Source organism: Drosophila sulfurigaster, chromosome X (genome assembly GCF_023558435.1).
Source record: "Drosophila sulfurigaster albostrigata strain 15112-1811.04 chromosome X, ASM2355843v2, whole genome shotgun sequence".
Taxonomy (NCBI): Eukaryota; Metazoa; Arthropoda; class Insecta; order Diptera; family Drosophilidae; genus Drosophila; species Drosophila sulfurigaster.
The window spans coordinates 19952300-19971427 of record NC_084885.1 but is presented as its reverse complement, the minus strand read 5'-3'; the positions used below and the strand labels follow the sequence as shown (position 1 = coordinate 19971427).

The following is a 19128-nucleotide window of genomic DNA, read 5'->3' as shown; positions in this document are numbered from 1 at the left end:
GACTGCAATTACTGTAATCCAATTGGTGGCGAGTGTCCGGCCAGCTAAGCTTGAGCAACGATGACGTTGTGCCAATGACACATTAAGCCCTGGCTAAGGTTAAACCTCTGGCTAACCCTCAAGTTAACCCCTCCTCGGTTCTGACTGACAAACACACACACACACACACACACACACACACACACACACACACACACACACACACACACACGCTAGAGAACAGTCAATAAATTTGTAGTGCTGACTCAGCTGTGACTCTTGTAGCTCTCTCTTTTCCTTTGTTGTTGTTGCGTCTCTCCCTTGCAGTTCACTCAACCAAGTCGGTGACGGTGGCGGCGTCACCATCGACCAACACCATCATCATGGAGGGGAAAGAGAGAGGAAGGGGAGAGGGAGAGAGAGAGGGAAAGGACAGGGCACTGAAGCGAGCAGGTGACCGAAAAAGTTGAGCAGTCTAGCGCAATAAAATGTGCAGCAGACAACAGCTGGTGTTGCTTCTCGTGTTGCAAGCTTCTTCTTGTTGTTGTTGTTCTCGTTGTTGTTGTTGCTGGTTGCCACTTAACCCCGCAGCGAGGAGAGACGACTTTTTAATAGTTTTCGGCTAGCTGCGCGCCTCAAGCTGTTATCCTTTCACAGCCATCTTATTCTGCCTGCTGCCTGCCTCGGAAATGTGATTAAAATCTGTATAGAGAAAATGCTAAGGCTGTGCAAGCATGACTCATCACACACACACACACACACACACACATTCACACTCACACAGACAGGGTTGCAAAAAAAGAAGGCAGCGCATTTGTACAAAATACCATAGCATACTTTTTTGCGCATTACTCTACGAACTAATGGGCGGCTGCACACGCCTCCCATTTTTTTTGTGGTCGCTTTCATCTTTTGCATGTGGCATGTGGCATGCCACCTAATCCAGTTCTATATGTTAGCTGGCGGTTGTTTGAAGTGAACAAGAAAAGAACCCGAAACCACAGCAAAAAAAAAAAATAAAGCAAAATCTAGTAGAAAAAGGCGCCATAAAAGAAATGCAAAGCTTCAATGGGGAAAAATAGAGAAATTCATGAAACCGCATAGCAAATGACCCTACAAAAGAAACAAGTAATAAATATTAATAAATAATGCATTAGCAAATGCACAAACAAGGAATAGAGTTCAACTTTATAAATTAGAATTCTTTCAAATTGAAGTTTTCAAGTTTTGAGGATTTGTAAACAGTAAAAAAAAATATTTGTTTCCACATGGAATTGTCTAATTTCATTTACTTCTTGCTATTAAGTAAAAAAGGATGACACATAAAATACATTTAATTGGATTGCATTTCTTGAAAGCATTTTTAGGAACTCATTTATATTTTAGGTACGAAATAAAAATTTCATTTCTTTAACTTGTGTTTTAAATAAAATAAAGTAGAATTGGAATGCAATTTTTGAATGAAATTGTATTTCATTAAATTTTTCTTTTTATTTATTAATGAAAAGTAAGGAATAAATGTTTATGAAGTTTGTGTTAAGCAAGTCTTATGTTGTAAAATAAAGTGAGAAATAAACTTTTGATAAAAGTTTTTTTTTTTAGCAACTTTTACTTATATAGAAGATTCTTCCAAACAAATATTTAGTTGAGAGATTTACAACTTTTTCGAAAATACTTATAGATTTCATTTAAGTGCATCACAACGTCCAAGGTTTGCTCAAAATTTTGTCAAGCTAAGTTTTGTATTATAAATTTCTAATAGAGTTTGGCTTACAAAGATGTTAACTTTGTAAATAAAAGCGTATATTATATGTTTTATTATATAAGCATTATATTATGCCACCTAAGTCGTGTCACTAGCTGAAGGCATCAGCTTTAGTTACAGTGTTTTGAGCTGCAGAAAAGGCTGAGTAGCCATTGAGTCGAGAGTGGGGCACGACAAGAGGCAAGTCGCAACTAATTTCTGATGTTGTCGACAGGAAACGCCAAACTTTAAATGGTTCTACGACGCTGCTCGCTGCCCGCTCCTCCCTCACCACCCCCTCTCCACTTAATGGCATTTCTCCCCCAGTTCGACGTAACTTGAGCTGAGCAAAGTAAATAAGGGAGGCGAGAGGAGACGCCAACGATGATGCGTTGCAGGGCCGAGGACATTGTAGAGTTGTGTTTTGCGTTGCATGGCTCAAGGGTTGCCACGGCGCATTCTACACCAAAAAGCTTTTACACAGCGCTGTCTCTGTCTCTGTGTGTGTTTATCCTTCAGAGTGTAGCACAATAGAATTGTCAAAAAAAAAGAGGTGGCATCGCAACTGAGAACTGGGCGTGTCCCGGGGTCGCGAGTTGACACTTTGTGCATGTCAAACGTGCAATGACACCGAAAAATGCCGACAAGGACCTCAACACAAAACCGTCGTCAAGGTACCGCCAACAACAACAACAACTAGAACAACAATAAAACACTCGGGTCATAAAAATGGGCCAAAAGTTTTAGTTGACATCGTTGTTGGCCTTATTAATGGCTCGCTGGCATGCAAACGGGTTTTATGCTTCCCAGAACTTCAATACAAATAGAGGGAAATGGAGAGAGAGCGAGAGAGAGAGGGAGTGGGGAAGCGGGACAGCGACAAAGTGGCAACAATTACTTAGCCAAGGCTCTTAGCAACAGCGAACAGCAAACAACAACAACAACAACAACAACAACAATTGTGTTGCAACGCACGAACTTCATTTGCGTCAGAATGCCGCAACGATGATGAAGCAACGCCTAAATTAATTAGCAGCATTTCTATTAACGGTTTTTCATTTGCATTTTCCTTTTTTTGTCACATAATATTTAGCTTGTAACATTAAAAACACACTCTACAAGTTAAATATACAACGGGCAATTCGTTTAAATAACACATACAAAAGTAATGGCAGTAGTACAAAAACAAATAGTATATTAAAAAGAAAATAGTATTTTATTTAAATTGTAGTTAAAAGAAAGTATTTGTAGTATTTGTATGTATGGCGAAATAATAACTTTAAATAGGTTTGTATATTGTTAAGTAAAACAAAGTAAGAAAGATATCCGCTACCCATTTGTAATAAAAGTAAAACAGAGCGGTATTACTCCTAAATTTGGTATATTAATATATCAACCAATACTCAATGCTTTATTTTTAAAATATAGCGAATTTCGCTATCAAAAATTACTAAAATGTATTAACCTTAAAATATACCGAATTAAAATTTAAAAAAATACGAAAATATACCGAAGACAATTTCTGGTATATCTATTATATTATGCAATATATAATATTATGCTGGTATATTCAAAATATACCAAATTGTCAACTACTAAAACTCAAATCTGTCAATAGTATTTTTTGTAAAATAAATTAAATCAGAATTTTTCAAAAATTATTAATTATGATTGTATCTGCCCAAAATCTATTTAACAAATATGAGCAACAAAATATAGCCAGATATATCTTAATTTAAAAATGATTTATTTGGAATTTTTTAAGTGCAGAATTTGTACAATTTAAATGTACTTATTATTGAAATTATTATGATTTAAATATTTTTGTATATTCACTTATTTAGTTAAAGAAACCATTCAATTGAAAAGTAAATATTAAAGTAATTTAAATCAAACACCCAACTTTATTGATTTTATCAAGTAAGTCTTGTAGCTTTAAGAAACTTTTTAAGCTGAAATTCCAAAGGCATTTCAAACTGAACTCAAAAAACATTCCTGCATCGTCTTCGATTGACAGTTGAAGGTTCCACTGGAATTCAACGAATGCGTGTCAAATCAAATATTTAGTTGAAACTGTCAACAAGCTGCTAATTTATTCGCTAAGTAGTTGAGCAATTCCCCAGATCAATTGATTCTTAAAATGCGAGCAATCAAATTTTGGGGCGAGCTGCTCTAAATGAAAAAGCAAACACTTGACATCATAGTCCGTCCCCTCGCCCCCCTCGGTCAGAACTTCTTATGAGTGGAAAGAGCTTGTGGGTCAGGGATGATGGGGGAAGGGGAAGGGAAGGGGGGGACGAAGCGTGTGCTTGGGGTGTGGCTCAGTTTGCATACTTCTAGCTAGTTTGCTACGGTGTCAAATGTCAGACAATGGGATGTTGTAAATATGATTTCAATTGCAATTGCAATTGCAATTGCAATTACAATTACAATTACAATTTACAACAGCTTCACAGCTTTACTGCAATCAGTTCAACACCCCCGCACACAACATGACCTCCTCATCCTCCTTCGCTTGGGGTTGAAGTGGAGTTGACATTAGTCATTAGACACTCTGTGTGTAGCAAAGCAAAAGCTAACTTAATGAGTCAGCCAAAGTCAATTAAGTGAGAGTCATTAACAACAACGGAAACGAGCCGAAACAAGCGTCGCTCTCAGTTCTGTTTCATAGGCTCGCAACTTATAACAAGTTGCGAATTATAGACTAGCCACATTATAATTATACCCTGTAATCCAACTTATTTAATTAACCGTTTTATTGATGCAGCAACTTTAGTTTGCAGGCGTTACAATTATTCTCCATAAGTGCTAAAAAGCAAATTAAATTCTACCTAAAAGTATCAGAAAACTTTTACCATACTAATAAGAACATATTTTAGATGATATGGCTATAAAACAAAGTAATTTTCATTGGTTAATGCTATACAATTTTAAGAACTCTTTTACTATACTAATGAGAGCATATTTAAGTTAACAAAGTAATTTTCATTTGCTTCTACTAAAAAGTATTTTAACCATTTACTATGAAGTTTTTAGTAAACTTTTACTACACTAATGCGAACTTATTTTATATGTTATGGCTATAAAACAAAACATTTTTCATTTGCTTTAACTAACAATTGCTATAGAATTTTCAGAATACTTTTATTATACTAATGAAAACCAATTTTAGATGATATGGCTTTGCTTTAACTAAAAAGTACCTCAACAAAATGTTATGAAATTTTAGGAAAACTTTTACTATACTAATTTGAACATATTTTAATTGAAACCTTAAATTGATCTAAGTGTTTTTTATTTTGTTCTGTTAAAGAGCTGTAACATCAATGTAAAACATTAATTTACCCTGTAAACTAAGTTGTATTGTAATAAGCTGTTCAATTAAGTTCAAATTATTGTCAGTAATAATAAAATATTGAATGAAACAAAAACGGAATTCAAAACAAACTTGATAAGTTCAGCAACTGCAGATCTATATTCCTTTAGACTGTATAGAAAGGTTTTGTTTTGAGGTTCTCTACTAAAATAAATCTAGTATATACTATATAGACTATAAGGTTTCTCCACTAAAATAAATCTAGTATATTATATATATACTATAGTATATACTAACATCAACTACGTCGTAGTTTTTATCGATTTAAGCTAAACCTTTGGCAGATTAACAAACGTGCTCTGAAGTTCCTTAAGCACAATACTATAGTAAACAGGATATATAACGTCTAGAGCCTAGAGCAAACAGACTTTGTGTGCGTGTGTGTGTGACTGTGTCTGTGTGTGGCATGTTATCGATTTCTGGCTTGGCTGGGAAACCCTTTTGGGAGCATAAGCGGGGATCAAGCGCTATCAAGAAACGCTTTTAAGTAAAACAAACAGAACAAAACAAAATCCAACAACGACACGTGGCACATGGGGAATGGGGGAGTAAGGGAAGAGGAAAGAGGGAGGAGGGGGGTGGAGTGAATGTAGGCAGCAGATCCGGGCGATGACTCATCATTGGGCGCATAACTCCACTCTGACGAACGACGGATGACTGAATTCAGAATCTGAAATGAATGAATGCCCAACGAGGACGAGGAGGGGAGGAGAGGGGGAGGGGAAATGGAGATTCATAGTACATACAACTGCATACATACTTAACATTTGACATAAAGGCAACAGCAACAACAAGGACTAGAAATGACGAAGGATGAAGTCGAGGCCGACTGCAAGTGGAATTGTGTGCTCTGTGCTTCTTTCTGCATTTGCGAATTGTGCGAGGGAATCTCACTTTACTCTTCCCCTTCTCCTCTCTCTCTCTCCTCGTTTTTTGCAGACCGGAATACCGAAAGGGTTGCTCACTGCCGCCACACAGCATTCCTCTACACAGAGCAGAGCAGAAAGCAGGAGCAGTCAGTCAGTCACTCAGTCAGTCAGTCCACTTGACGTGTCCATGAATGAATCAAATGAATGGGAGGCGACTCTGTCGAGACAGAGTTGCCACCTCCACTGGTTGTTGTGGTGCACGTGAGACTTGTGCAACTTGGTAACGACATGCAAATATTGTCTGTACGCTGTGTACACAACTCAGCCAAAAAACAACAAAAAAAACGAGTCGCAAAAATCGTTTCATGAGAATCCCATTTTGTTGCAGAAATGTGAGTGCAGCAGGCAGGCGGACAGGCACTCGAAGGATTTGGCTTAGCTGACAGGTTAAGTGCCTGCAGCAGTCGCAAATACAGTAGCATAAAACATGTTATCGAATATTCGATTACAGTGAACTAGACCAAAAGCAACTAGTGGTAAGACCTACAAACAGTTTTCAAAAAGAATAGAAGTTTTTTTATTTTTCGACGTAAACAGAAATATTAATGCGTATCTTAACATACAATCGCTGTCATCGAATAGTCCTAATCGATATATTACAACTCCAAAGCTTCAATATTTCAATGAAATCAATTTCCAGCTAAAATTGAAAGACACTTCTATAGATTGAGTGCCTGCAGCAGTCACAAATACAGTAGCATAAAACATGTTATCGAATATTCGATAACAGTGAACTAGACCAAAAGGAACTTTATAGAGTGATAAGATTTATAAACAGTTTTCAAAACAAATTAAAGTTCTTTAGTTTTTGAATTACACAGAAATATTAGTATGTATATAAACTTGCAAACGCTGTCATCGAATAGTCCTAATCGATATATTATAACTTCAAAGTTTCAACATTTTAATCAAATCAATTTCCAGCTAAAATTGAAAGACATTTCTATAGATTGAGTGCCTGCAGTAATCACATAAAACATGTTATCGAATATTCGATAACAAGTGAAATACCACAAAAGCAACTTGTTATATGCATAACTACACGATTTGCAAACAGATCTTAAAACGAGTAAAAGTTCGTTACTTTCTGAGTAGCATAGAAATGCTCATATATAGATCAACAATCTGCATTCGGTGTCATCGAATAGTCTTAATCGATTACAACTATAAAACTTTAACATTTCAGCCAAATGAATTGACAGCTAAAATTAGAACGCACTTCATTTGTGCATGCATATTGAATGGTTAATAAAGTGCTAACAAAATTGAATGTACAATCAAGCAAATAAACCTATTCGATAAATCCTTTTTTAATGAAAGCAAGTGCGGTAAAACTTATAGTAATGAACAGTTTGACATTCAATGTTTAATAACCATTTACAAAATTTAACGACAGACAAAACTTAAACTTCTCATTAAAGCGAATAAACCTATTCGATAAATCCTTATTTGATGAAAGGAAGTGCGCTCAAATATATCGTAATGAATCGCTTGGAAATCAATGTTTAATATTTACAAAATTAAACACACAAGTAAAACTTAAACTTCTCATTAAAGCGAATAAACCTATTCGATAAATCCATATTTGATGAAAGGAAGTGCATTGAAACATATAGTAAGCATCAATTAGCAACGGAATTGAATGCGATTGATAACCGCAACCGATAACAGTTTGATTGTGGTCGATTATGTCACGTCGCTGTCAAGAACAAAATAACGTGCCACCTGCACCGGAAGCAAATGAATACAGTTTTTGGCTATGAGCTTCAAACAAACCGTGTTGCTTCTTTTTTTATGGCTGTCTAAAAGAGACGATGGGGCATTAAAATTCTCACAGTTGCTCAAACAACGGTCATTAAAATGCCGAAAAAAGATGCAATGGGCATAAACGATTGCGTTAACGTTAACGTTCCAAGTTAACGTTAACTTTCTAGCACAGTCAGAACATGTACTTCGAGTACGTCATTGACAAGAGCCACAAGACAAGAATACATATTATATATGTATTGTGGTCGGTGTGTAGTGAACGAGTTAGTAGACAAATGTTCCAAGAACTTTCCGCTGCACAACGTGGGAATTGAGTGGAAAGTACAACACAGAATGTTACGTGTGTTTCTGTGTGTGTGTGTGTTGTATCCAGAACTCATTAAACCCTCTTGCAGCAATGTTGTGCTACCGAATTCTCACTCTTTATGGGATCCAAGCCAAGTTACGTCTATCACGATCTGCAATCTCCACAGATCTTGAACGATCTATCGTGCACGATTCTCGAAGATAAAGTCAAAGTCTCTCTCTCTTTCTCTCTTTCTTTTAAGTGGCTGCATCGTGTCACCTGCAACTTGCAACAGTTTATTATCATTGTGGATGCATCTGGGCCAAGTTTGTTAAGCGGTGTGAAGTACTTAACAACATAACTCACATATTTTCAAGACTTGCATTCATAAAACTCCATTTAAAAGTGCGTCAAAGTATTACCACAAATAATAGTTTTTTTGTAATACATTTTCTGTTGTTGAAACTACTTAACTTAAGATATTTTTCTTTTACTGCCTTTGTGTTTCTTTAAATGAATTTCTACAGCTTGAAAAGTCTTAGCTTAACTCATTTTTAGAACACTTTAAATAGGAAAATATATTTCATAAATGAACAAAGTACAAAAATGTAAAGACTAATTTGACCTTTAGTACTTGAAGAGAATTCATTAAAGAAAAACAATGTTTACAACACAATTGTCCACAAATATTAAACACAATATTTGTATAATCAATTTTCTCTACTTAAACCTCTTTCAATATAGTTTACTTTCATTTATTTTCTTGGCATATTTTATGTATTTGATTTTATTTTTTTATTATATTATAATAAATTATAAATTATACACATATTATTATAATAAATCATTTGATTTGATATTATTATTATTTTTTATTTTAATTTTCTTTCTATAATAAATCTAGTATTCGACTCGAATTTAATTGTTATTTTAGACAAAAGTAAAAGTATTAGTAGAAAAAATATTATTTTCGACATTTTTTTATTCCTCAAAAAGTATCATTTACTCTTTAAAGAATAAAGTTGTTGATGCTTAACATAAGGAAATTTGTCTGGCCAGCTGCTGCAAAATTTGAGTTGTCATAAAGATTACATCGATGTTGTATCTTTATTTCAAACAATAATCGCTTAAGCAAAGCAATAAATTCGACGTTTTTGCTCAATCAAATTGAGTGCAGTTGAAGTCTTGAATTATTGGACTAGAACCCAGACTTTCACTGCTTAAAGTATTTGTATTTCTTTTTATTTTAGTGAACTGAACCGCACCCCAAAAACGTCGCAAAAATGTCTTTTCGCAAATTGCGTCGCAGCTCATCGATTTTCTTGAAATTTGGCAGACAAAGTTGCTCTGGAAATTCAATAAGATGCAACCATATATACACAAACATAACTATATATATCTTTATGTATGCAGACAGAGAGAGACAGAGAGAGAGGGAAAGAGAAAGAGAGCTCGGATATTATATGGTAGCTTAACCGCCCCAATTACCAAAGCCGAAGCCAACAAAATGACAAATGACAGCGTCGTTTGTGCAAAAGTTTGATTGATTCGCATGAATCATGTCCGGAAGTCGAAGTCCCCAAGACTTTTTGAGGGTGGCTCTCTGATACTGTCTTTCTGTCTGTCCGTTGCTTTAATACTCTGCCATGAATGGCCATTAAATGTTATGATATTAACAAGTGCTTTATAGAGTATGTGAAAGTCGTTAAACTTGTAGTTTATTCAGTTTTCCTTTTCTTTCATTTTTTTTGGTTGCTGCTGTTGCGCTTGAGGCGTTCTCAAAATGGCAAAATGCGCTGATGAAGTTGATTTTAATCACGACGACGTCGAGAATGGACTAAACACATTTCACGGTAGAACTTAGGAGGGTGCTCTGTCTATATACGATTTTATTTTTGGGGAGTTGTTTGTTTTTAAAGCGGCAACATTTTCTGCTTTTGCGCTGCAATTCAAATTGAGTTTTCTTCTTTTATTTTCTGTTTTTGGCGCCAGTTGGACGCGACCCGGCTCATTAATAAACATGAGCGAGCTATAAAAACAACAACAACAGCAACAGCAACAAAAACAATAACAGTAACAGTAACGAACGTAATAGCGGCGCCAAAGGAGCAAAAATAACAACCAAGGACAGTAGCAAAAGCGGGAGCAACAGCAGCTTTCAAATGTGGGCAACGTGGCGTGAAAAATCAATGAAGCTGCCTCCTACAGGCAACCACACATCAGCAACAGACACAGCTACAGCTACAGCTACAGCCACAGCCACAATCACAGCAACAACGTTGACTACATATCCTTGAGATACCCTGTAATAACAACCGTTTATCGGTTATATGCAACTCTGACTGTAAATGCAATGTTAAATAATATGGAAATCATTTGCGTAGTGTTCATAGAACGTCAAAAATACTCAAGAATAGACATTTATGCAATTTAAAGGAATTAAAAATACCATAAATCAACCAGAAAACTTTAAATGACTATTCGATGTCAATATTAATCAGCTTTAGCTTGAAGCAACTAAACTAAACTGACTAAAATTCGAGCACATGTGCAATGTGCGTTTGAAAACAAGTTTTTCTAGGGTAGTTGCTTAGTTCATTCAGCGTGAAGTAATCGTGGCGTATGCGTAATTTATGCTACAACCAACCTCGAAGCGAGTGGAGCATTACAAAACTTCGCTCACTCTCTCAGCAGCCTTTTGGCCAGCGGCGCCTTGAAAAATCAATGCGGAGATGAAATTCAAGGCGAGAGGGGAGAATATGCGATGAAGGAATGGAGGAGGCAGGCAAAAAGTGGGAAAAGGTCGAGGCAACATATGTTTAAAGTTGAAACACAACAAAGTTTCGTTTGCTCGTCTTTTCTTACGCGATTCGTGCTTCATTCGCCCACACACAACAGCAGCAGAAAGTCAACTTCAAACTAGTTTTTGTTCTTTACAAAAGTTCAAAAGCAGACAACGTTTTTTTTTTTTTTGGATAACTTTAGAGACACAACAGATGTATGTAAAATACATATAGAGAGTTGCTATGTCTGGTTTTTTTTTTCCTTTTCTTTTTTTGCACTTGACTCTGAGCACAATGTTGGCGTTTATAGCCGACTATGGCGACTACTATTTCCATCTATCAGTTGAACAACAGCAACAACAACAAAGACATTTGCACAATGTATTCTATAGAAATACTTGAAGAGCCAGCAAACGATTTCAACACACGAACGTGAGACAATCAACAAAGAGAGCGAGAGAGCAATTTAAATCCAATAGAAATATTTCTACTATATAGCGAGCATTATATAGAATTTATTGATATGAACGTGAACGCAAAAGCTGACACCATTTGGAATACCGGATATACTTTGGCTAATCTGGCTTAATGTATTTCTGCTGGGTCGAATTTCAAAGCTGATTATAATTTGAACTTAATTGACACAGAAATCACATTTTAGCATCCTTATTATGCCTTTATCTGTTCAGTAATTTTAATTGGCATCAAATTTAGTTGCTGCACCCGGAAATTGAGTACATCAGTTACTATTTATACCTTCAGAAAAAAATATATAGAAGGAGGCATCTCCGATCTCATAAAGTATACATATTCCTAACTGTCTGAATACTTAAATGTCAGAGACTGAGAAGAGATCAGATAAAAAAATGTACAAGGTATTTAAGAAGTTCTTTAGTATGGCTTTGTCTGACAATCTGGTATATTTTGTACTCTATGGTATATTTTGAATGTAGTACTATATTAATATACTAAATATAACCTTTGGTATATTTTCAGTATTTTTAGGGTGCATTTGTCTTAGTTTATTTGACTGACAATCTGGTATATTTTAAATGTAGTATTATATTAATATACCAAATATAACATTCGGTATATTTTAAGTATTTTTGCGGTGAGACTAATCGTTTTTTTTTTTTTATTGACAATCTAGTATATTTTATACTATAAATAATATTTTGAATGTAGTGCTACATTAATATACTAAATATAACCTTTGGTATATTTTCAGTATTGTTGTGGTACATTTGACTTAGTTTATTTGGCGGACAATCTGGTATATTTTGCACTCTATGGTATATTTTGAATGTAGTACTATATCAATATACCAAATATAGCCTTTGGTATGTGTTTAGTATATTTGGGGTATATAAATTTGGTATACCAACATACCAAATATGACGTTTGACATATGTTTAGTACTTTTATAATATATTAATTCGGTATTTTTTAAAATTAATACTGTTTTGCTTCAATTTAAAATGGGTAACGGGTATATCACAGTCGAGCACCCCCGACTGCAGCTTTCTTACTTGTTATTTATAAAGTCCTACTTTTATTAAATGCTGAACCCAATTTCCGTTGCAGAAACCAAATTTATTGCTAATTTAGGGTTTGGCAGCAGCATTCATTGACCGACCTCAAGTACTATAAGTTATCAGCAAGTTATGAAGCTTAAATGCAGAAGATTGCATAGGGTTCATCTTAAGTTGCTCTATTTGAATCTAGTATTTATAATCTCCCAGTTCTTGATTGTTTATACAATGCATATGCTTTGTTTTGAATGCTGTTAAGCTCTGCGTTGCATTGTTTTCGTCTAATATTATCTTTATGCTCTTTTCTACCTTTTGTTTAGACAGCAACTAACTTGAATATTTTTTTTCTTTTTTTGTATGACGTGCACATTCCTCTCAATCTCCCTCTATTGAATTCTGATGCAGGGCACATTAATCATCGCATTGTTTTGCCTTTTGCATTTGCCAGATGCTCTTCGTGCTGTAAAATTTCTTAATAGCCATGTTTATTACTCATACGCCGCGTAGCGCGCATCGAAACTAACTCAACCGCGCCCACCTGCCCTAATTGAGTTCACTTGGTCTCGACTCGACTCGACTCGTTGCCATGGCTGCGAGTTGTACACAACAAATTTGTGTATAAAATACAATAAAAGTAAACCGCATTATTATGGATTATCATTAATATCAAAGTGCTAAACAAAAAGAAAACGAATTAGAATGAAAATAACATCATTTGTGGCGGGGCTAAAAATAACTGTGCACGCATTGCGTCGCTATGCAGCAACAACAATTTGTCTATGTTGCACATTGGACAGCAACAGCAACAACTACAACAACAACAACGAGCAGCAGCCAATGCTGTCAACAACAATAAAAGTATGTCACGCTGAATCACAGAGGCGTATCTATATATATGTATGTATATATGTACATATATACAAGTATATATGCCAGTCTTTACATAGATATGTGATAGGTGTAGTTAGCACGTCGAGAGCTGAATGAAGCGCGACTTCATTGCGCATACGCCCCGTTGCAACTCATTCCACATTCAAAAAGAAAACAAAAATGAGCAAACGGAAAAAGCAAAACAAAAACAAAACGAAAACGAAAAAGGGAACGCAATGCAAATTGGAGCAATGCAATGTTTTTTTCTTCCATAAATACCACAATTTTTAATTACATGTTATTTTTGCCATATTTCATTCAAGTTTGCTCAACATTTTAATGCCTGTTATTTGGGCAAATATCGTTTACTATCGATTTCCGGGGCAAGTAATGTGAAAATATGTTGCGTACATTTTGTGCACAACTATTTATGCAATTAATTGCAACTAATGGCATTACTCAAGCGCAATTGGTAACCAATTGGTTTTCTCTACCGAAGAGTAATTAGCTAAAAGACTTTTACTTTTTTCATTCGTAAATGATATGCAGAGATGGAAAACACATTTCATTTCATTCAGTTGCAATCAAAGTGAGCAAAGCAAACACACAAAAAGACATTTTGTGTGTGGAAATGCGATGACAATTTTGTGTAGGAAGCATGACGACATAATAAGCTAGTCAGCCAACAGATGGCGCTGCCGTGAGAAATGATCAAGTGCAAATGAGAGAGAGAGATAGACCGAGAGAGAGAGAGATCGCCCTATGAGCATTACGTAATGCTCTCTCTTTGCTGGCCATAATAAATGTACATATTTTTGAAGCCGATTCTAAGCCTTGACCATCCGGTCAAACTGGTTATTTGTTACTACCTGGCCCATCCACTTGCCATATCGTCATCATCATCGCGATCATTATGTTCGTTGTCGTCATCAAGCCAAAAAAAAAATAGAAAAACAAAAAAAGAAGAAGAAAAGCGACCGCATTTCCCACTATTAACCCATTTGACGGTGTTTGAGTCGGTGTAAAAATAAATAAAAAATGCGTTTTGAAATTTATTTTACACATTTGCCAACTCTCTGAAGAGATAGAAAGAGATAGGTAGAGAGAGAGAGAGCTCAAGAGAGCTCAAGAGAGAGCGACATCTGTTGCCGCATAGGAAAAACTATTTTCGGCTAGTTATTTTTCATAATTTTCAACGAGTCACGCACTTCTTTTGTTTTTGTTTTATTCGGCACACACACACAAAATGAGGTCATCGTCCAAGCTCGTCAATAAAAAAACAAAACACACGCACAAAATAGAAACGAACAAAAAATATATATTACCACAACTAAATTCCGCATTTTAAAATGTCTGCAATAGACATTAAACAGACAGCAAAAAGTCCAAAGATTGGTAATAATAACAAGCAAAATAAAACCTATAAAAAAAAAATATGAAACGTGTTTCTAATGCAAACAGTTTCAAATTGCCATATAAAAACAATAATATTTATACACCCCGAAAAATTCTACTTGACAGACAGAACTCGACTCGAGTGAGTCATTAAAATTCATTTCATGTGTCGCATCAACCATCAACCCATCATCAACATCATCATCATTGTCTCTGCAGCAACTTGCAGTAAATTGGCATAAATTCATAATTTTATTATTAACTGTCTCATGACACAGCGAGTATGCGATCAACTTGATCGCAAAATAAAACTATTCGAAAATAAATTGCACTTAATTGCTTTAATTTTTAGCATGAAAACTTTTTGCTATAAAGAGAAAAATTCGAACACATGACTAAAGCGCCACCTGTTGCACACACAGAGAATCAAAATCGTGTCAACAGCATTTAAAATATCACATTTCTTAGCACACAAACGAACAGTTCAGATCGTTATTAACAGCAAAGTTTAACCGGAAACTGATAGAAGAGTTCAAAAGGTAAAGCAAATAGAATCTTTTCAAGGAGTATTTTTGATAACCCCTACTCATAGGGTAGAAGGGTATCATAACTTTGTGACTGCACGAAATGTATGTGTCAAGCTTAGATCCTTTGATTGATAATCTGGTATGTTATAGTATATTAATATAGTATACCAAATATTACATTCAGTATATTTTAGTATTTAGTTGGTAAATAATTTTTTGGCTCATGTGCTTTGATTGACAATCTGGTATGATTTAGTATATTGATATACCGAATATAGCATTCAATATATTTAAGTATTTTGTGGGCTTTTTTGTATATAACAGGATCAGTTGCTTTGATTGACAATATGGTATGTTTTAATATATTAATATACCAAATATTACATTCAGTATATTTTAGTATTTGGTTGCCAAGTTATTTTTAGTTTGTAAGAGGCTCAGTTACTCGGTTATATTTTAGTATAATAATATACCAAATATTACATTCAGTATATTTTAGTATTTAATTGGTAAATTATTTTTTGCGTTGCGTGCTTTGATTGATAATCTGGTATGTTTTAGTATATTAATATACCAAATATCACATTCAGTATATTTTAGTATTTGGTTGCTATGTTATTTGTAGTATGTAAGAGGCTCAGTTACTCGGTTATTTTCTAGTATATTAATATACCAAATATTACATTATGTATATTTCAGTATTTTGTTAGCATATTTTAAGAATAATACTAAATTGCTTCGATTTTCATTAAAATTGATAGCGGGTATCTAAAAGTCAAGCACACTCGACTGTAGCTTTCTGACTCTTTATGCCTTTGCTCTACTCAAATTGACTTCAAACACAAAGTGCGAGTACACAATATGTTTTTTAGTTTTGCATTACATACAAATGTGGCTCAAGGACGTGAGATAATTCCAGAGATCTTTGAGACTAGGCCATGCCCCTCAATTGTGCGTGTCGTGTTTATTGTGAGGGGGGCAAGTGTAAGGGGTTCTTCTTTTTTTTTCAAAGCAACATTTCAGTTGAGATTGTTGATCTAAAAATCTAAAAACAGACCAAATTTCTTGTTTGCGTGTATTTTTTTTTTTGTTGTGTGTGTTTTGTCTGTAGGATTAAAAATATTTGTGACGCGACGCGCAAAGACGACCGAAATATAAAACACACGCACAAAAAAAAAAAAAAAAAAAAAAAATGAGAAGAGAATAAAAGAAACTAAACGATTTCTGATTCGAATTTTAAATGGGGAGAATTTGTTTGCCAAGCGTCTGCTTTAAATTGATTTATGTAAATTGCGCATACATAGTTTCCATATAGCTGTGGATATATACTTAGAACAGAAACTGTGCTATGTATAATATATAGTACTATATGTATTGAGTGCAGTTCCAGACTGTTGTGTGATGTGTTTATGTACTTACTCTGGTTCCGGTTGTCCATCGGCCTCGCACTCAATAATGAATGGCTTGTCGCTCTCCTTGTTCTGTTGCGCCACCTTGAAAAGCAGCTCATCGGTGGGCGGCTGTTTAATGATCCGGGGCGGGGAATTGTCTATAACGAGAGCGAGAGAGGGGGCACAATGGGAACTTCATTAATTTGGCACATAAATTAGGCCATGATCCTCTTACTTAATAAAAATTCTACGTTTCTCAATGTTTATTTTTATCAACTGTGTCGCTCGTCAAGTTTTTATGGGGGAAAGAGCTTCTCCTCTTTGCTAGCTAACTCAACTAAATGCTCTGTCATTTTGTGGGTCTCCAGAGATCACAGAGCTACACAGGTCACTCCAAATTAAAGAAACTCTTTCGAAAGGCATTTCTCGAAGTCTACAAAAATACTATGTAGGTTTTGCCAGTGAAACGTTTACGAATGCAATAGTAAAGGAGAATTGCTAAAGTTGAATTTTAAGTGCTTTTTATGCAAAGCTACAATGAACATCACTTCTTCGTAAATATGCTGCTATTGAAAAAAAGATTCTTGCTGTAACGTTTGCGAATACATCCACGAAGAAGAATGCGCAAAAGGTTTTTTAAACCATGTTTATCAACTACAAAGTACCTGATAGTAACGCATGTAAATAATATTAAGACGGTATTGCCAGCATAACGTTTACGAATGCACCCACAAAGCATAATTGATAAAATTATAACTTTTTATACTTTTTTGCCAAAGCTATAAAGATAACATAATGGTACTTTTTGCAATATTTGGTATTGAATTAATCGTTTAATTAAGCTATTCCTGTCACTAGAAACGTTTACGAAAGCGCGCACAAAGAAGAATGCGCAAGAAGTGTGTTCCCAACAGTATGAGTATCTTTTAATGTATCAACAGAAGTAGTTCAGACATTCAATAAACAAATTTGTATGAAACCTTGACGAATGTCGAAGTAAGCTAACTGATAAGGTATTTGGACATTGCAATTGTTAAAGCTTAGCAAGGCACAAGTAGTTTTTAATCATCACAATTGAGCGCTTTACTTTCTGATCTTGATTTTTAGTCATCATAATTAAAAGCTTTGCTTTCTGCTCTTGATTCACAATGAGCTGTCGCAAAATTTGCTGCACGTGACTTTGCTGCATTATTTAGTTATCTATAATAGTAGTATTTGATATATATGTTAATAATAGTTGATTCTGTCACTTACTCATTGCCGTTGAGCTGCCCAAAATGGCAGCCAGTAATATCGCGGCCAGCATCGTTGAGTGCCGCCGCATTTTGGCTGTGTTGTTGTTGTTCTTCTTGTTGTATTTCTTCTTCTACCTCTGATTCACACAGGTGAATGTGTGTGTGTGTGTAAGTGTGCCTCTTGGCACTTTTTCCGAACTGAGCTGTATCTACAACTATCTGCGCAGTTGTATTGTCAATTTCGTATTGTGATTATTGTACTATCTGGAATGTTTTTTTTTTTTTTTTCTCCTTCTCTGTATTTTGTTTTCTTTCTTTTTTGGTTCTCACAATTTTCCACACTTATGAAAACTGCAATCAAGTGAACGTTTTTCCATTCGGCATGTGAATACTATTTTGTTTGGTGGAAAAGAGAAGTAAAGTGAGCTACTTTGTTCACATAACACACAAATGCTAACGACACGAGACGCGAAAACCAGTTTGCATTCACAATATGAGAACGTCATCAAAGTTTATTGTCTGCAAGTAGAAGAAAAGAGAAACAATTTTATTGTAATTAGTTTTATAAGAATTGTTATTAAGTTTAAATTGTTGTTGTTGTTGTTGTTGTTGATTTCGGCAACGAAAGCAACACATTCTACTTATTTAATGACCAACAGATGCCCGGTTTTCCCTTCGAAAATCAAATATTAATATAAACAACCAAAAAATATATTCCGATTTTTCCGACATTTTTATTTTTAAGCATTCATTTTCTGCCAGATGGCATTCACTTTATACACTTCTCTATATATCGCTGATATTTCGCATGGTCGAAGCATGTAAATAATGCTTACATATGTGGAGCACATTATGAAATATATTCCCCAAAAATTCTCAGTTGAACAAATTATTGTAAAATTCTGTTTAAAGTGCTAAATCAAAGAAATATGTCCAACTCATGTCGACATATGAATTTTATATTAACATTTTCTTGATGGTCCATTTTTTTCAATTCTTCATTTAAGAATGGAATTTTGTTATACAACAGCAAGAAAAAAACAGCAGCACTTGAAACTGTAATGTTTAAAAATTAAATACAATAAAGACTCCATTTTTTTTACTTTAATTTATTAAGACTCAGTTTTTTTTTCTATAAATTTCTTTATACATTAAATATATAATCTGATTGTAACTAACTTTGATCATACCAAAAGATTAAATGATTCTTCTTACAATTCACAATCAAAATTTGTTGGTTCTATGATTTTTTTAGTTAAGTAAGTTTTGAGTTAAGCCTAAATTGGTAAGTTAGCTATAACTTTTTAATCATAA

General features: G+C 34.7%; 1 protein-coding gene across 5 annotated transcripts in view; it reads right to left on the bottom strand.

Annotated features, from left to right (window-relative positions):
* Positions 1–19128, bottom strand: part of LOC133848328 (neuroglian) — a 50697-nt gene that overhangs the window by 12514 nt on the left and 19055 nt on the right. For all 5 annotated transcript variants that reach the window (XR_009895249.1, XR_009895251.1, XR_009895250.1 and 2 more), the window contains exons 2-3: positions 17834–18205; positions 16608–16737 (exon numbers count right to left, since the gene is read on the bottom strand). Coding sequence is in view for 2 of the 5 variants with exons in the window: in XM_062283833.1 (XP_062139817.1) it covers positions 16608–16737; positions 17834–17903 (200 nt within the window). In the remaining 3 variants the exon portion in view is untranslated. The remainder of the gene's footprint in view (positions 1–16607; positions 16738–17833; positions 18206–19128) is intronic.